Source organism: Trichoplusia ni, chromosome 14 (assembly GCF_003590095.1).
Source record: "Trichoplusia ni isolate ovarian cell line Hi5 chromosome 14, tn1, whole genome shotgun sequence".
In the NCBI taxonomy this organism is placed as follows: Eukaryota; Metazoa; Arthropoda; class Insecta; order Lepidoptera; family Noctuidae; genus Trichoplusia; species Trichoplusia ni.
In genome coordinates, this window is record NC_039491.1 from 5,317,881 (window position 1) to 5,332,525 (window position 14,645).

General features: G+C 33.8%; 1 protein-coding gene across 2 annotated transcripts in view; it reads left to right on the top strand.

The window, feature by feature from the left end:
* Window positions 1-2,066: 2,066 nt before the first annotated feature.
* LOC113500648 (forkhead box protein O-like) overlaps window positions 2,067-14,645 on the top strand; it is a 77,677-nt gene continuing 65,098 nt past the window's right edge. The window contains exons 1-2 of one of the 2 annotated variants that reach the window (XM_026881508.1): window positions 2,067-3,062; window positions 6,647-6,852. In XM_026881508.1, the coding sequence (XP_026737309.1) occupies window positions 2,834-3,062; window positions 6,647-6,852 (435 nt within the window). In that variant the 5' untranslated portion in view covers window positions 2,067-2,833. The remainder of the gene's footprint in view (window positions 3,063-6,646; window positions 6,853-14,645) is intronic. The other variant, XM_026881507.1, reaches the window with a different exon arrangement.

A 14,645-nucleotide genomic window follows, 5' to 3' on the forward strand; every position in this document is an offset into this window, starting at 1 on the left:
ACTTGCAAATGACCAGATTTTACTTCCTTAAGCCCTAATACGACATCAACAAAGTTATGGCTCATAATTTTCAGTCTGCAATGCAGACTTTACGATACGATTTTAAAATGATTTCAATTTCCACAGTTATGTTGCATTTGTATGGCATTAAGAAATGTCCCGTCCGTATTTGAATTGAGTCTGTGAAGTCGATAAAGGGAATTCCATTCTGTAAATGCTAGAACAGGATTGTACGGTATCTGCTAAACGTACAGCTACTTCGATTCTCAGACACTATTCGTAGATTTCATTTTTACATAACTTAGATTTAGTAAGTTTGTGCCTGGGTTTTGTATGTATACTCCAATGAAAAGGTGGTTCTCTATTCGTCGATTTTCTTGTTTGCTACCTCAGAATTTCGGATTCGATAAACTGATTTTGGTTTTTTCTTTTTACTTTACGTGAAATAGCTATCATTTGGTTCCATGAAAATTTCATCAAGTTTAAAGTTTAAGTGTAAAAAAACATTATCAATTAAGATAATAATTTTTCTATATTTTATTTTTCAATGAAAAACTCAAGCGTTACTATTCTTTAAAAAAAAAGCTCTAAGTAAATCAAAGCGTTCTGGGGTAAAAGAGAAAGATACACAAAAATATATACAAAAGATTCCGACGAATTCAAAATCTATTTTGGAGTCAGTTAATTCGTTCAAAAAAGCCTTCAGGAGCTACATTTTAACAAGCAACTGGTGATTACCAATACCAATGATCCCAATCGTCCCTTGAAGTTATTTCTTCTGTTGGAGCTGGGCATTTTTCTAAGCGAACCTCAACATGTGCACTCAGTTAATCTTTTCTAATGACCATTAGAACTGTTTAATTATAGCAGCGAGGCTTCTTCCCTCAAATAAATTAAAGACCCCATTAACACGTGGTCCGAAATATACCGCACAAGTGAGTAGTGGGCTCAAGAAATCTATCGGAGTTATTAAGTGGGAAAATTATGAACACTAACACATTTTTTTTTATTATTATTCTGATTTCTGAAGGTTATGTGTGTGAGTTTAAAATGTAAGTAAAAAAAAACAAAAAACATTTTTTTGTTGTTTTAAAATGATAATGAATAATTAATTTGTAGTAATAGTCTTAGTTCGAGTTTGTACGGTCTACGCGGTTTTCAAGTACTTATACTAAATAAATACTACCATTTAAATGAATTTGCGTTGAGTATATTTTATTCGCCCGTAGCCGGTCAAAAGCTCAAAACTATTAATAATAATTTTAGTGGATACTTACGAAAACTATTGAAATATAGTTATTTGATTTTGCCCTTTTAAAAAAAAACTTAATCCTGTTGTTGGTGCTACAATGTCTTGTGTCGTGTTCGGAATGTTCCGGGTTCGATTCCCGCAAAGATAATAAAGTTTAATCTTTACTGCAGTAGTTTAGTGTACTAAAATATAGCCTCGGGCATGCCATTACTCGGTTTTATTGCTAATTAATTGTACAATTAATTGGAATACAATTTTAGTATCGAATCATTTAGTACTTTTTATTTTAAGACTGCTACGGTATTGATTAAGAAGATCTATAAAGTTAAGTTAAATTATGTACATCATTTGTTAGGGTTCAGTGTTAATCAGGAATTAATGAAAATCAGTTGGAGCATTTATGCTTTACTAGGAGTTTTGGATTAAGGTATTGGCAATTTTCTTGTAATAGGTAATATCTAATAACGCATTTCAGAGTTGATCGAATGATCAACTATCAATATAACGTGACTCTAAATTGTTCAAAAATATTAAGTCTGAAGATTATTACGACATCAGTTATGCCTCTTTAAACTAAGGTGAGTTGAAGTTGCACATTGTAGAATAACATTTGAAGACAGCAGTCTACCTGCCGGGTGGTCAGTGTCGAGCGTCGACCAGCGGCGACTGCGGCTCGCAGTGGAGTGTCGCGAGCACGAGCGTGTAGCGTCGAGCGCGGTCATACGACGCCACTTCTCTATCAGCGCCCTCCGCCGGCCTCCGCGGCCCGCGCCCTCCTCTCCGCGGGCAGCGCGGCGCCCGCTGAGCGGAATTTGCACAAGCGGCGCGCCTCGCGACGCGGTTCAGTGTACGTGCGACCGTTCTCGGCCGAGGACGAATTGCCGCGTCACGCGCACTGCTCTGCTTATTACGCAGTTTTAACTATCGCTGACCGCGTGGACTGTAGTGAAACAACTTTTAGTGTTATCCCTCTACTTTTATGCCTTAAAACAGGACTTTGCACGTGTTATACTCCCCCGAAGGATCCAGTGATAACTCTTATCAGTGTGGAAAAGTTACAAAGTGTAAACAGAACTCTGGAGGACGTCTGAATTTGGTTATTTTTGGGACCTTCGAGCCGCTGACGACCTTAGACGATAGTATACCCGTTGTTCGATGATTTGAGCCACGTTACAAGGTTATCGCGTCTCTAGCCCGCCAGTGATGAATTGGAAAATCGGCGCGTAGTGGCTCACGTGGTCTGTGCCCCGCCCCCGCCTCGCCCGCGCTTATATTTAGCGAAAATCGCCTCTCGGGAGCGGCCCGACGGCTGACGCTCTTTACGCACATCGCTGTTTATGAACGTTAGCGAGACGCCACACATGTTATTGGCTTCAAATAATAGAGCCGATAAGCAGAAGACAGATAACCTTTACGGATCGCGATCCGGGTCCGACGATTCTGGAAATAGAAAGAAATCGGTAAAAAAATCCGAAAGGAGAGCGCGTTGAGATGCTAACGGCCGGTATCGGCACGCGCCGGTGAGCGCTCGTATCGACACACCTACCGAAAAATTCCACTGGACGAGATAAAGTAGGCAACATGTCTCTGCAAGGGAGCGGTGGTTACCAGAGCCCGTGGTCTTCTCAGGGCGGCCACTCTGAGTTGGACGGAACCCTCGAGTTGGAGCCTCTAGGCGAGTTGACAGAGGTCGGATTCGAGCCGCAAACGCGCGCGCGATCCAACACGTGGCCGCTACCAAGGCCAGACAACTACGTCGAAGCGGCTGACGACACCGGCTCCAAGAAGAACTCCAATCAGAATCTGAGTGGTAAATACCATTTGTCCATCGAAACGATACTGTGAGGTCGCATTCGCGATACGCGCTGCTATTTAGGTCGACCTGCGTAGGTAGTCCGAGAACGCACTCCTCGTCTGATAATCCAATAAAAAACAAGTCATTTACTAAGTATGCTTGCTTGGCTGATATGAATAAAGTTAATTCAGTTCACAAATTGTGGTAATTTACGGATAAATAATATAGCTGAAAGTAGGTAAACATTTGTATAGGCGCCTCAAATTAGCTCTTACATTCCTAAGTGTACAGTTACGCACATAGGTGTAACTTAAATGTATACAAATAAGTCGCAAAAACAATAATAATAACATGCTTGCGTTTTATTAATTAATTCAAATGAATCATCATTAAATAAAGCACCTATAGGCAAATAGGTACATAGCACATATAGGACGCATCGTGAAACATGACATTTGAGTACGGTATTAAAATAGTAATTAAATTTATAGCACGTAATTAATAAGCTTATAAACTTGCTTTATAACTCAATTAATGATCCCTCTAAGTATGTGCCTAAGACAACGAATGATTACTAAAGTTTAAAGTAAAGAATCACAATTAATTTGCAGCGTAGTAACTCAATGCCTTACTTGAAAAACCTGGTCCACAGGTTTGATTCCGGACGCTAATACGTATTGACCTATATTTTCCTGCTCCAAGCTATCGAAAATTATAAAGCGATGGCTTAATTCTACCGACAAAGTTTTATATTAGAAAAAGTGTACATATGAGAAGGGTAAGATATAATTTCCATCACGTGCACAATATTAGTACTAACATGACATTTTAAAACGTAAGGTATTATTAGATTTGTTCTATCATCATTTGTTCACAATTTTCTAAGTGGCTACTGCTACTTTTAAAGTGTTATCTTTCATTCTTGTGAATTATCAGTTCACTAATTCAGATAATAAAGTAGCAAGGTATCTTTGCATTCATTACGTAGCACAATTATCAGATATCAAAGTTGGATGCGAAATGGCAAATATAAGACTAGAAGAAAACTAAGCTTTGCTGGCTACAATTTTTTGGTGGGAAAGTCTTACATGAAAATGAAAGTAAAGACGGAATAAATATTAAAGAATTTTTACCTATCTTTGTAAGTCCTAAAAATAACAAATAATAGATTAAAATGCTCAGTGTTTATAAAGCAAAAGGGATAACTGGATTGAAGCTGGTTAGAAGAATTATTGTTTCATAACAGCTTTAAATACAGGTCTAATCAATTGTTAGACCAAAGAACCATCTCTTTGAACCGGAAGTTCTTCATCTCTTATATCGTTAAATCACTAACAAAAACGACAAGTAATCGTTGCTAAACTTTTGTTTTACTAAACGTAAACTAAGAGATAATTAATTAATTAATTTCCTAATGATGAGCCGAAACGAAAACTATAAAATGAATAATGAAAGATTTTTTGCTTTTAAAATACTACAAATGAATTTTAATTAATTACAAGACATGCGATAGGTACCTACTATTGTAATACATGCATTTTCTTTGGTGAATAAACTTTGTGTAGTTTCAGATGGCCATTAAAATTGCGTACCTAATAAGTATGAGTCATTTACCTTGTATGGTTCATAAAAATAGATAAAAACTGACAACTTTGATATTTTAGCATCATTTAAAGGAATACAATTTACTTTTTTAATTGAAATGCACACTTGCCAATTAAACTGATAGACGAAGTTGAAATATCTAGTAGTTTTACAATTAGTCTTCTGTACATTGTATACTTTCTATGAAAATTTTATTTTGGTATATGTATTTTTGTACAATACAGTATTAAACAAAGTAATATACTTCAGAATGATCTTGGAAATTGTATAGTGGCTTTGGATAGTACCTACATATGCGTTTTTGGTAAACATACCAGTAACAATCGCAGAGAAGTAAGGAATGTAATGGTGCCCAACATGGGCATCATTTCAGGCATTCAAAAGCGCGGGAAGTAAGATTAAACCCCCATGTCTTGTTTCACATACTTATTCCAAAATAAATGCTTAACATCAGAGAAGAAGGAAGCAAAAACCAGGCAGTGGTAGATTTACAGTTGAAATTTTCACATAGGTTGTATTTCGAATTTAAGAGAAAACGGAGATTAAGTAATGAGGGTGGATACCCACAAAAGTGTATTTTGTTGCCCACTGATTTGTTTAGGAACTTAAACTTTTAGTGTCCCCAGTACGACTCTCATTTCCCCGAATAGTGATAAAATAATTAAAAATAACACTATTTTGTGCTCCATCTTGGAAACTGATTCATTCCAACGCTTCGCCAATCATTTATCATATTTTTCATTTTAACCAAATAAACTAGTTTAGTAATCATTTGTTTTGACTAGCCAGTAAGAACTTAGTACCTATAACTAACTAACCGTTACAGATAATATAGAAAGACATTATTATTCTATTTAATGTTATGTGAGATAAAAATAACATATAGGATATTATCACGTAATATTCCTTAATTTTTTTTTTATTACGAGGTGATAATGTAAGGTACAAATCACAAAAATAACTTATCGTATTATATAACGCAGCTCCAGCCTTGCATAGTGTTATAAACAATAAGTAATTATAATGACAAAATTAAGATGAAATTAATCAAAAAAAGTACTTAGAACACAAGTGACACTTTTAAAAATTACATAACATTTTTACGTAAATGAAACGACTCTATGTTTACATGGTATTCATAATATCGTTGTTATCAGTTATTTACTTCAAATTACTTACATGCTTGATCATAGGAATATGCAAAGCTATATAGGTATAACTAGACAGTTACCTAGGTATCATATTTGCTTGTCATTGAGTACAAGAGGGCGTGGTAGGCACGAATTTCCTTGGGTTTTCACCTGTTGCTGTACAGAACTAAAATCGTTTATACGGGTTTACTATTAAGCACACAATAACATATGTAGATATAATATTGAACTCAATTTTATATAACTTAAGGTACATTTCTTATTTGTGTCTAACTCCTAATTATTTTGTAAGCCAAGCAATACTTACGCGTAGTATGTTTATACTTAAGAAACAAAAAAATTGTGGTCTTATTTTTTGCGATAATTTATCCAAAGCATGACGTCATAATTACGCATTTAACAATTGATACTTTCTACGCATTCAGTTCGTCTTTCAACAATCCATTCAGGCTTTTCAAGTCATGCATTTGAACGTACGATAGATAACATGGTGAAGATATCTAGATTGCTGACTCATTAAGATTACACTTATTCTTTCATTATTATTTCGATCTGTACCGCGTTATATCAGGCGGTAGTCTGTTCGGCAATAAGTGTGATATTTCGTAATATTTATTAGGAAGGTCTAGATTTTTTTCACATGATAATACGCAATAAATAAATCTTTCTTCTTCATTTAATAAAAACATTACAATTGACCCTTATGATGAACCAAGAGGAAATAAAAAAACAAATGCCTGCGATTATCATGGGTACTTCATACAGCGCACTCACATTCGTTTTGACTATTTTAATCTCTGAATGAAGATCTGATTGTGTTTTAATTAAAGCAATTTGTTTCAGGTGCTCCCCCATTGCCAACAACCACAAAGAAGAATTCATCCCGTAGGAATGCATGGGGCAACCTCTCGTACGCTGATCTCATAACACAAGCCATCACCTCCGCACAAGACAACAGACTGACGTTGTCACAGATATATGAGTGGATGGTCCAGAATGTGCCATATTTTAAGGATAAGGGAGATAGTAACTCATCGGCTGGATGGAAGGTAAGATTAATTTATTATTTATACACAAGAAAATTTAAAGTTGATGGAATTCTGATTGGGATTCTCGTCTTCCATTTTTTGACATTTTCAACTACAGGTTATGAACTATTTGTGTACAAGTTGTCAATGAGATTGGCCGCCTTAACGATTTTTAGTCAGATTTTGTAGCCAATTAAGATAGATGTATTCTTTAATACTGGCTCTTAAAACTGTTCGACCAATGAATGACAATGAGCATCCCAACTCTAGCCACGGTATCTTCTAGACATCCTACGAATAGATAAGACGCATGGAAGAAATAACGACTGACAAAGCTCGCATTAAAACAAAATAAATAGGCCGTGTCTGCCTAGACTAAAGGGTATTGTATCTACATAAAATTGGCAGCGTATAACCCAATTTTTTGCACAAAACTGTTATCCATATTATTGAGTCATACGCTACAATAAATACTTCTTGTAAACATTTTAAATGCGTAAAATCGAAACGAGTTTTAGAACGTATTCTACGAACTATTCTGTTAGTGATTTAGAAAATATTTTTAAGGGCATTCCTCAATATGAATCAGTTGGCATTCGTCCATCAAGTTCGATGCAAGAAGGTGGCATTATGCCACCGTGTTATATCTTGTTTATAGTAATCATCCCAAGCGTATATCGTTTCGATTGTGAAAAAAACAATAACAAGATGTTATTATATTGTAAACACACTGTAATAAGAACGCATAATTTCTTTAATACTATTTTTGACATTTTTTTAATTTAGAATTCAAATCCGTTTTATTTATGGCGTGCAACGACGAATAAATTAAAAAAAGCCCTACACCCAACCGACTTTATTTTAATTCTGTGACCAACAGTCAACACTTGTATGGAACTACTAAGTTTTCTATTGTTATTTATCTGTTTAGGGTTTCGTGATATATATTATGATTTTTAACAGCCTCTTTTAACGTCTGAGGCGCGAATACTACGAACACTGACATTGAATCGTGCGCACTATCATTACCTATGAGTTCTTGTGTATTGGCGAGTAACCGCTAAACTATCTGAACTCACGCCATACGAGTTTTCCGGCTTCACAGCTGCCAATTTTCTTGTCGCTATTATTTGATTGACCAGACGTACATATTTGATCGCCACCGTCTAAGAAAATGCATTCTCAGACATAGGTAGTTATGATCTGCACTAAAGCTAGCGAACGAACGGAACGAACAGATCGGATTCATAATCCACATTTTGAAGCATTTTTCTTTTTTATATTATGGCATGATATTTTTAAGATATGAAGATAAAAAAATGCCGTGTCTACGAACTTAATTATAATTTCAAAATTACGTTTAGATGTTATAAACGTAAGTGCTCAACTAATGTTTAATCGTGAAACGTTACCTACCGCAAATAGTAATAAAAATGTTTCTCAGGAATTCATTAATTAGTTTCGTTTCATCCGCATCACATCAATTCTTTCAGAAGCTCGATTAGTATGCTTTTGAATTTCCTACCAGAGTAGGTACATGATAAGTGGATTTTAAAGTGTAGTGTGAACAAACACGGAGCAGGAAAATACGAATATTTGCCTATATTACAAAGAAACCTTCGTGATTCCATAAATATTTCCCAAGTGCTACGCATTTGGACGAACTGCGCAGTGGCACACGTTATCCCAATCGGCTGTGACACGACCGATAAATGATAATAAAAACATTATTATACGCTCAATCCACGATTTGTAACGATATAATCTCAAAGTTTCGATACATTGCTGTTATGCAATGTCCGCTCCAATACTCGCCGAAAGAAATACGTCGATGGTCGTGCTCCAACTTGTTTATTATTAGTAAGTGTGTATCTCTCGGTCACATGACGTTGACACGCCCTCGCTACGATCTACGGTGTTGAATAAAAACATAAAGACGTAACTATTCCGTCTCGTAGATATTTAAAATATTTGGTCGTGGCGACGTGTTTAGAATTCATCTTATCTTAGTTTGGAGATCTAGTGCCGGACAGTGGTATTGCGACAGGTAAAGTGACGAAATACCCGCGCTTGTTATTAAATAATAGGCCGACCGATTACCGCGCCACGCGTAGTGAACCGAATCCACAACTCGGGCAGTATAGTAGAATAATGGTGGTTTATATTGTATATACCTGATAGTAAATACTTATCAAGCACATCCGAACTATTTAGTTAGATTAGAATCTATAAAACATTTGCATCTAGCGCCACGATCTTGATGACCTTCACAGGCGTACCCATGGCATTGATTAATGTTTACGCATACAACGTTCATTCAAGCCGCATGCGTCTTGGGCAATTATAATAATTAGTGCCGGTGTCATAAAGTCCAAAATCAAACGGCCGCACAGCTGTCGCATTGTGAGTTTAGTTAATTAGCAAACTGTTGAAGCTGTGCGTCACATTCAACATGGCACGATTGGTGAGGAATATAAGACAGCGATGATGCCTTGTGAGGTGAATGAATGATCAAGAATTATGCAGGCACGTGTAACAACTCTGTTGTCGGATACTATTAATCAGATGAATATAATGATACAACTAACATATTTACATTTTAAAGATACCTACATTTTCTTGTATCCCTGAAAATAAATTGTCAACGAATAACTCATGTGGCGCTATTTCGTTTTGAAAGCGGTTTTCGAGTTGCGCGTTCCAGTATACTTTTACGCTCGACAAAAATAACTTTACTGTTGCAAAGTTGTGTGTTGGCTCCACAGTCTTATGTTATAGAATGTAAAGTCTCGGCGCTTAGCTGCAACAATTAATTTGTCGTGTACGGTCACCCGGTAGTAACTAGACTCGTTTATAAACTTGCCGTTCGATTAAAAAAACGTTCTTTGCCTTCGAAGGTCCGTAAGAAAGTTGTCTTGAGGAAAATTTTAATAGACTAACATTGGTAATTAAAGTTTGGATCGTTGGTCCATCTAGAAAAATTGAAAACTTGACCGCTTGTTCTGTGTTTAAAAAAGTATGCGTTCTCCGTAAGCCTTTAGTTTTGTGGGTAATTTATTATGGCGATATAATTTTTAATCTGCACATTCTGCACCTTAGTAAGATTGATTGTAGCAAAATTATGATTCGTTGGGCTCCACTAACTTAAACTGCTTCAAACGCAACGATTTGATCTCTTCGAGTAAAGATCGTAGTTACTTTCACCCGATAGTGGCTCTTATTAACTGTCTTTTTACCTTAAAAACATTAGAAAAAAAACATTATCGCTCAAAGGGATTTACCAAACCTTGATATATGTATAGAAATCGATTAATCTATGTCATAACCTTACATTCGATTAGATTTACCATACATTATAATACCTCTTAGCATTCCAAACAGAAACAATTAATTCAAAAAAGCAATCTTATCCTAAAGTCTAATTCCGATATCAATATTACTACTGACTGTTCGACACATCTGCTGATACCACTTTCACTATCAATCAAGAAAAAAAAACACTATCAATATTGTCAACCAGAATCTTTCTTGACAAACATTCTATTTTGAACCAACTACAACAAAAAAGGTTAAACATTCCTATGTTTGTTTTTTTTTTCTATAGATTCCTATCAAATCTAGTAATACCGGATATGTGAATAAAACTAAGAAGTTTTTTGGAACATATATTCGTATTCGTCGTATCGACGTCGCGATGTGTTCAGTTGAATAGTAAATGAACTCTACCGTTACCCAACACCGTTAGCACACCTTCGCAAAATCTCGCACAGTATCCTTCTTTGGTAACCCATATAAAAATACTATGATCAAAATAGACTATTAATGTAATACGTACACTTTTTCTATCTACTATTTTTGGTACTAGCTGTAATGAAGTACTACAAACTACAGGAAAATCAGTGTGGAATATATCGCCATTCGTCTTTTTTTCTCGTAGCATTCCGGATTTGAACTTTTAAGTGTCTTATAGAAACTTTCTAGTCAAAAAAATAAATTATATATTAATGATTTAATAGAACGTTATTTAGATACGGGTTTTCTAAGTAATCCACATGCTTTTAATTTTCTATGGATACATAATTTAAGACCAGAAAGAAACATTTGTGATTTTTAATAAATGAGTCATTCTTTTTATCAATGATAACTGCGTTAATAAGTAGTAATCCTCTAAATACTAAAGAGAGTAACCTAAAAGAATATGTTATGTGTAATATAACAGTTTGTCATAAGCACTATGAAAAACTGATACTTATATCCATGCCTTCCGGACCTAATTATGCAAGTTTTTCCTTATTCTTTACAATAGACGCCTATTCTATTATATCTACAACTATTAATACTACTTTTAATCCGATATAAAATAAGACAGCAATAAGCAAGTGCTTTAAACCAATTGGTGTTACCTAATCGTAGGAAAATTCCAACCGAGACCTTTCTTAATAAGTAATTGAGGTTACATTGATTTACGCGGTCGCCATCTTGCGATGAAGATAACACTGAATGTTATATTTGCACAGCAGTATATGAGCCCGATAACAGAACCATATGACACTCATTCACATATTAAATTATGCTTTGGTTTGCGATATACATGAAATTTATTTCACAAATTAAATCAAAAATCGGAAATGATCCGACGGGAACATAAAATCGGGATAAAACCATCCTATGTTAATCTTGGTTACAAACTATCTGTGTACCAAGTTTCGTCTAAATTTGTTTAGAGGTTTTTGCGGTAAAGAGGAACAAACATCCATACCTTCAAACTTTCGCGTTTATAATATTAGTAGGGTTTCACATTTCTATCTAGCGAGTAATTTAATGATGTAAGAATGAAGATATTTTGACCGTATTTAGCGTAATTTGTTGATAGTAATATTTGGGAACAAAAATTAGCTATACAATATAAGCTACAACTAATTTTGACTAAATGGGTATTCATAAATTTAGTCTAAACTACAGATTACCTTATAGTTAATTATATTCGTAAACTGAAAGTAATTTAATTCACAAATTAACTTTCAAGATAGGCCAAAATAATATTTTGCCTTGTTGTCTCGATAACAGAATTACATAAAAATATTAAATAATTTTGACGTTATTTGTGAACAGTTACAATACCATTCTTGGTAAATTATTGACTGCATAAATATATAATTACCTACGCATTACTAATAAGTAAGAATTTATTTATACTAGCAACGGAAGTCGACTTTGTTTTCGTTTATAACAAAAACAATACCTACGTCAAAACTTATGATGATAGTGATATGAACCCATAATATGAGTAAAACATTACATAAATTATGGAAAATACGTAGAAATTCTAATACAGAATTCAATCCCAAATGACTCAGATATTTTCAATTATTTAATTACTGAGAAATTTATATAATAATCACATATATTTCTTGGGTTTCATAAACCACATTTAGGAAAAAACATGAAAAATATTCTTATGATTTTACTATCATTATGGTGCCATATTGTTTTTATTCCAAACATAAAATAAGTATCTAATACTTAAAATTGGCTGAAAATATTTATTTAACTTGGAGCGTTACTTTTCAACAAAAAAACAAGTTGATTTCTTACCAAAGAGTTTCAATGAAACATTTAAAATTGTATGTCTATTTCTTTATCTAGATAGTTGTCCTTAGACCTTCAGTCCTTTTCCACTGTTATCTCTCAGTATCAACATCACAGTAAAAAGGGGAAATACGTCTAAAGAAGCTGTAAATCTAGGTTTATTTTATTAATTTATTACACAAGAAACTATGCTATCATAAAAGTGATAAACAGTTATTTGAGTTCGCGTGTGATAAACCTACCAATATTATTAATGTATCTACTAATCTTTAGTCGTATCTCAATTTGAAGGTCGAGGTACTTTGCTATTATATAAACCGTTGCTGAAATAATGTTTACATTTCCACTTTATTTTCTATTAACGCCACGTGGTCGACTCTCATTGATTGACCAATGAAGCAATAAAGAAACAAATATTATGCGTTTAAGAAGAAGAAATGTAATGAATTATAAGTATGAAGCTATATAGATTTAGTAGCAATTTTATCTTAATCGAAGTGTTCTTCCATAAGTCACGGATGTAAACGGCAAAGTCTTTGGAGATTTAAAGAATTATAAAATCATATATAACCTGTCAAAGTATATTAAGTACCATTTATCGGGATCCTTCCTTATTTTTGGACCAACAGTAGCCCTGCCGGTTTTCAAATGACATTATCATTGACATTATTGATAAGATACTATACTATATTATGACATTGACACATTTTTGCGAAGTATCTCGGCTTACATATAAAATATAATATTATCATTTCGTATAATTTGAACGTAGGTATTGCGGTACTCTGCCTGACCCACATAATGTTTAAAAATAAAACTGGGAATAATTTTACGTCAGTTTATAAATATTTCTTACGGCGAACCTTTTTGATTCAGAATCTAATGGGAAATCTCATGTTTAAAGATTAAACATATAAATAAACATCGTGTTTAATTATGTAATTGTGTATTTAATTTATTTATTTCTTGATTGTCTTAAGATCTATAACGATACTTTGATAAGTCGTGAGCAAAACATATACAATCTTGATAGACGTTTGAATCAGGATGTAAGCACGATTTATGTAGGAAAACAGTAGTGCACTGCATAGGTTAAGTAGTTGTCAATATGAATGGATAATGTACTGAAAACAACACGTGTACGAAACTGTAATATGATAACTATGTTGTTCACTGTGAAGTAGGCTATAGTTAGCGTTTTCTAGACTTAATTATACAACATGTTTTATAAGGATATACAGAAGATATGCATTAGATTTTTTATAAGCTATTCACCTTTACAATTTTAATTGCTATTTCAAAAATATATTTCGACCCAACAGTTTATTTTCAAAGTATTTTATATAAGAAATAAATAAGAATTGTAGTCGGTATTTTTCCGGTACTATGCATTTCTATGAGTATCTAAGAATTTAGGTTTATACTAGACTTATAATTTCTTGCAAACACATAGAAAGTATATGAATCGAAGTAAGCGTAATATTAGTTTGAAATTCGATATTATAATTAAAAGTTTCTGACGATTGAGCACTTTTATTCCGCTAATTTCGCATTAAGGCTTATTTGATACAGCACAACAACACAACTAAAATGAAGATAATTTTAATTTAATAATGATATTAATAATTTTATTTGTTTATAAAAGGCCTTTTATATATCCACTACAACTACTTCTACTTCTACCTACGCTTACCCGAATCTATGTTGTGGTTCGGGTTGAGGATTCAGAATTTTCTATTTTGAGTAATAAAAGTTAACAGATAGGATATGTATCATGATAATTTCCCTTAATAAAATAATTGAAACAATCGCATTACATATAAAGTTGAACAATATTGACTTTGTTATTAAGATAAAGTACATTTGTGAATTATGTCAAGAATGGGTAGCAACGTGCTCCTCCGGTTTATGTAACGGTACTAACGGTACGATTAGAACTTATAACATCATAAATAGTAATATTCATAGGACACAGTACAACCTATTAAATCTGTACCTAATATTATTTACTTACCTTAGGTATCATTCTTTTCCACAAAGTACACAATTTTTGCAAGGGATAGTCGTCAAAAATGAACGAACGATTTAATTTTTGTATCTCTCAAATATTATGTCGTTTAATTTAATATTGCCAATACTTAGACAAAAGATTCACTTCACACATTAATTTACGATACGTGAGTACTTCGCTAGAACCAACCTATCGAACAATTATATATAATTAT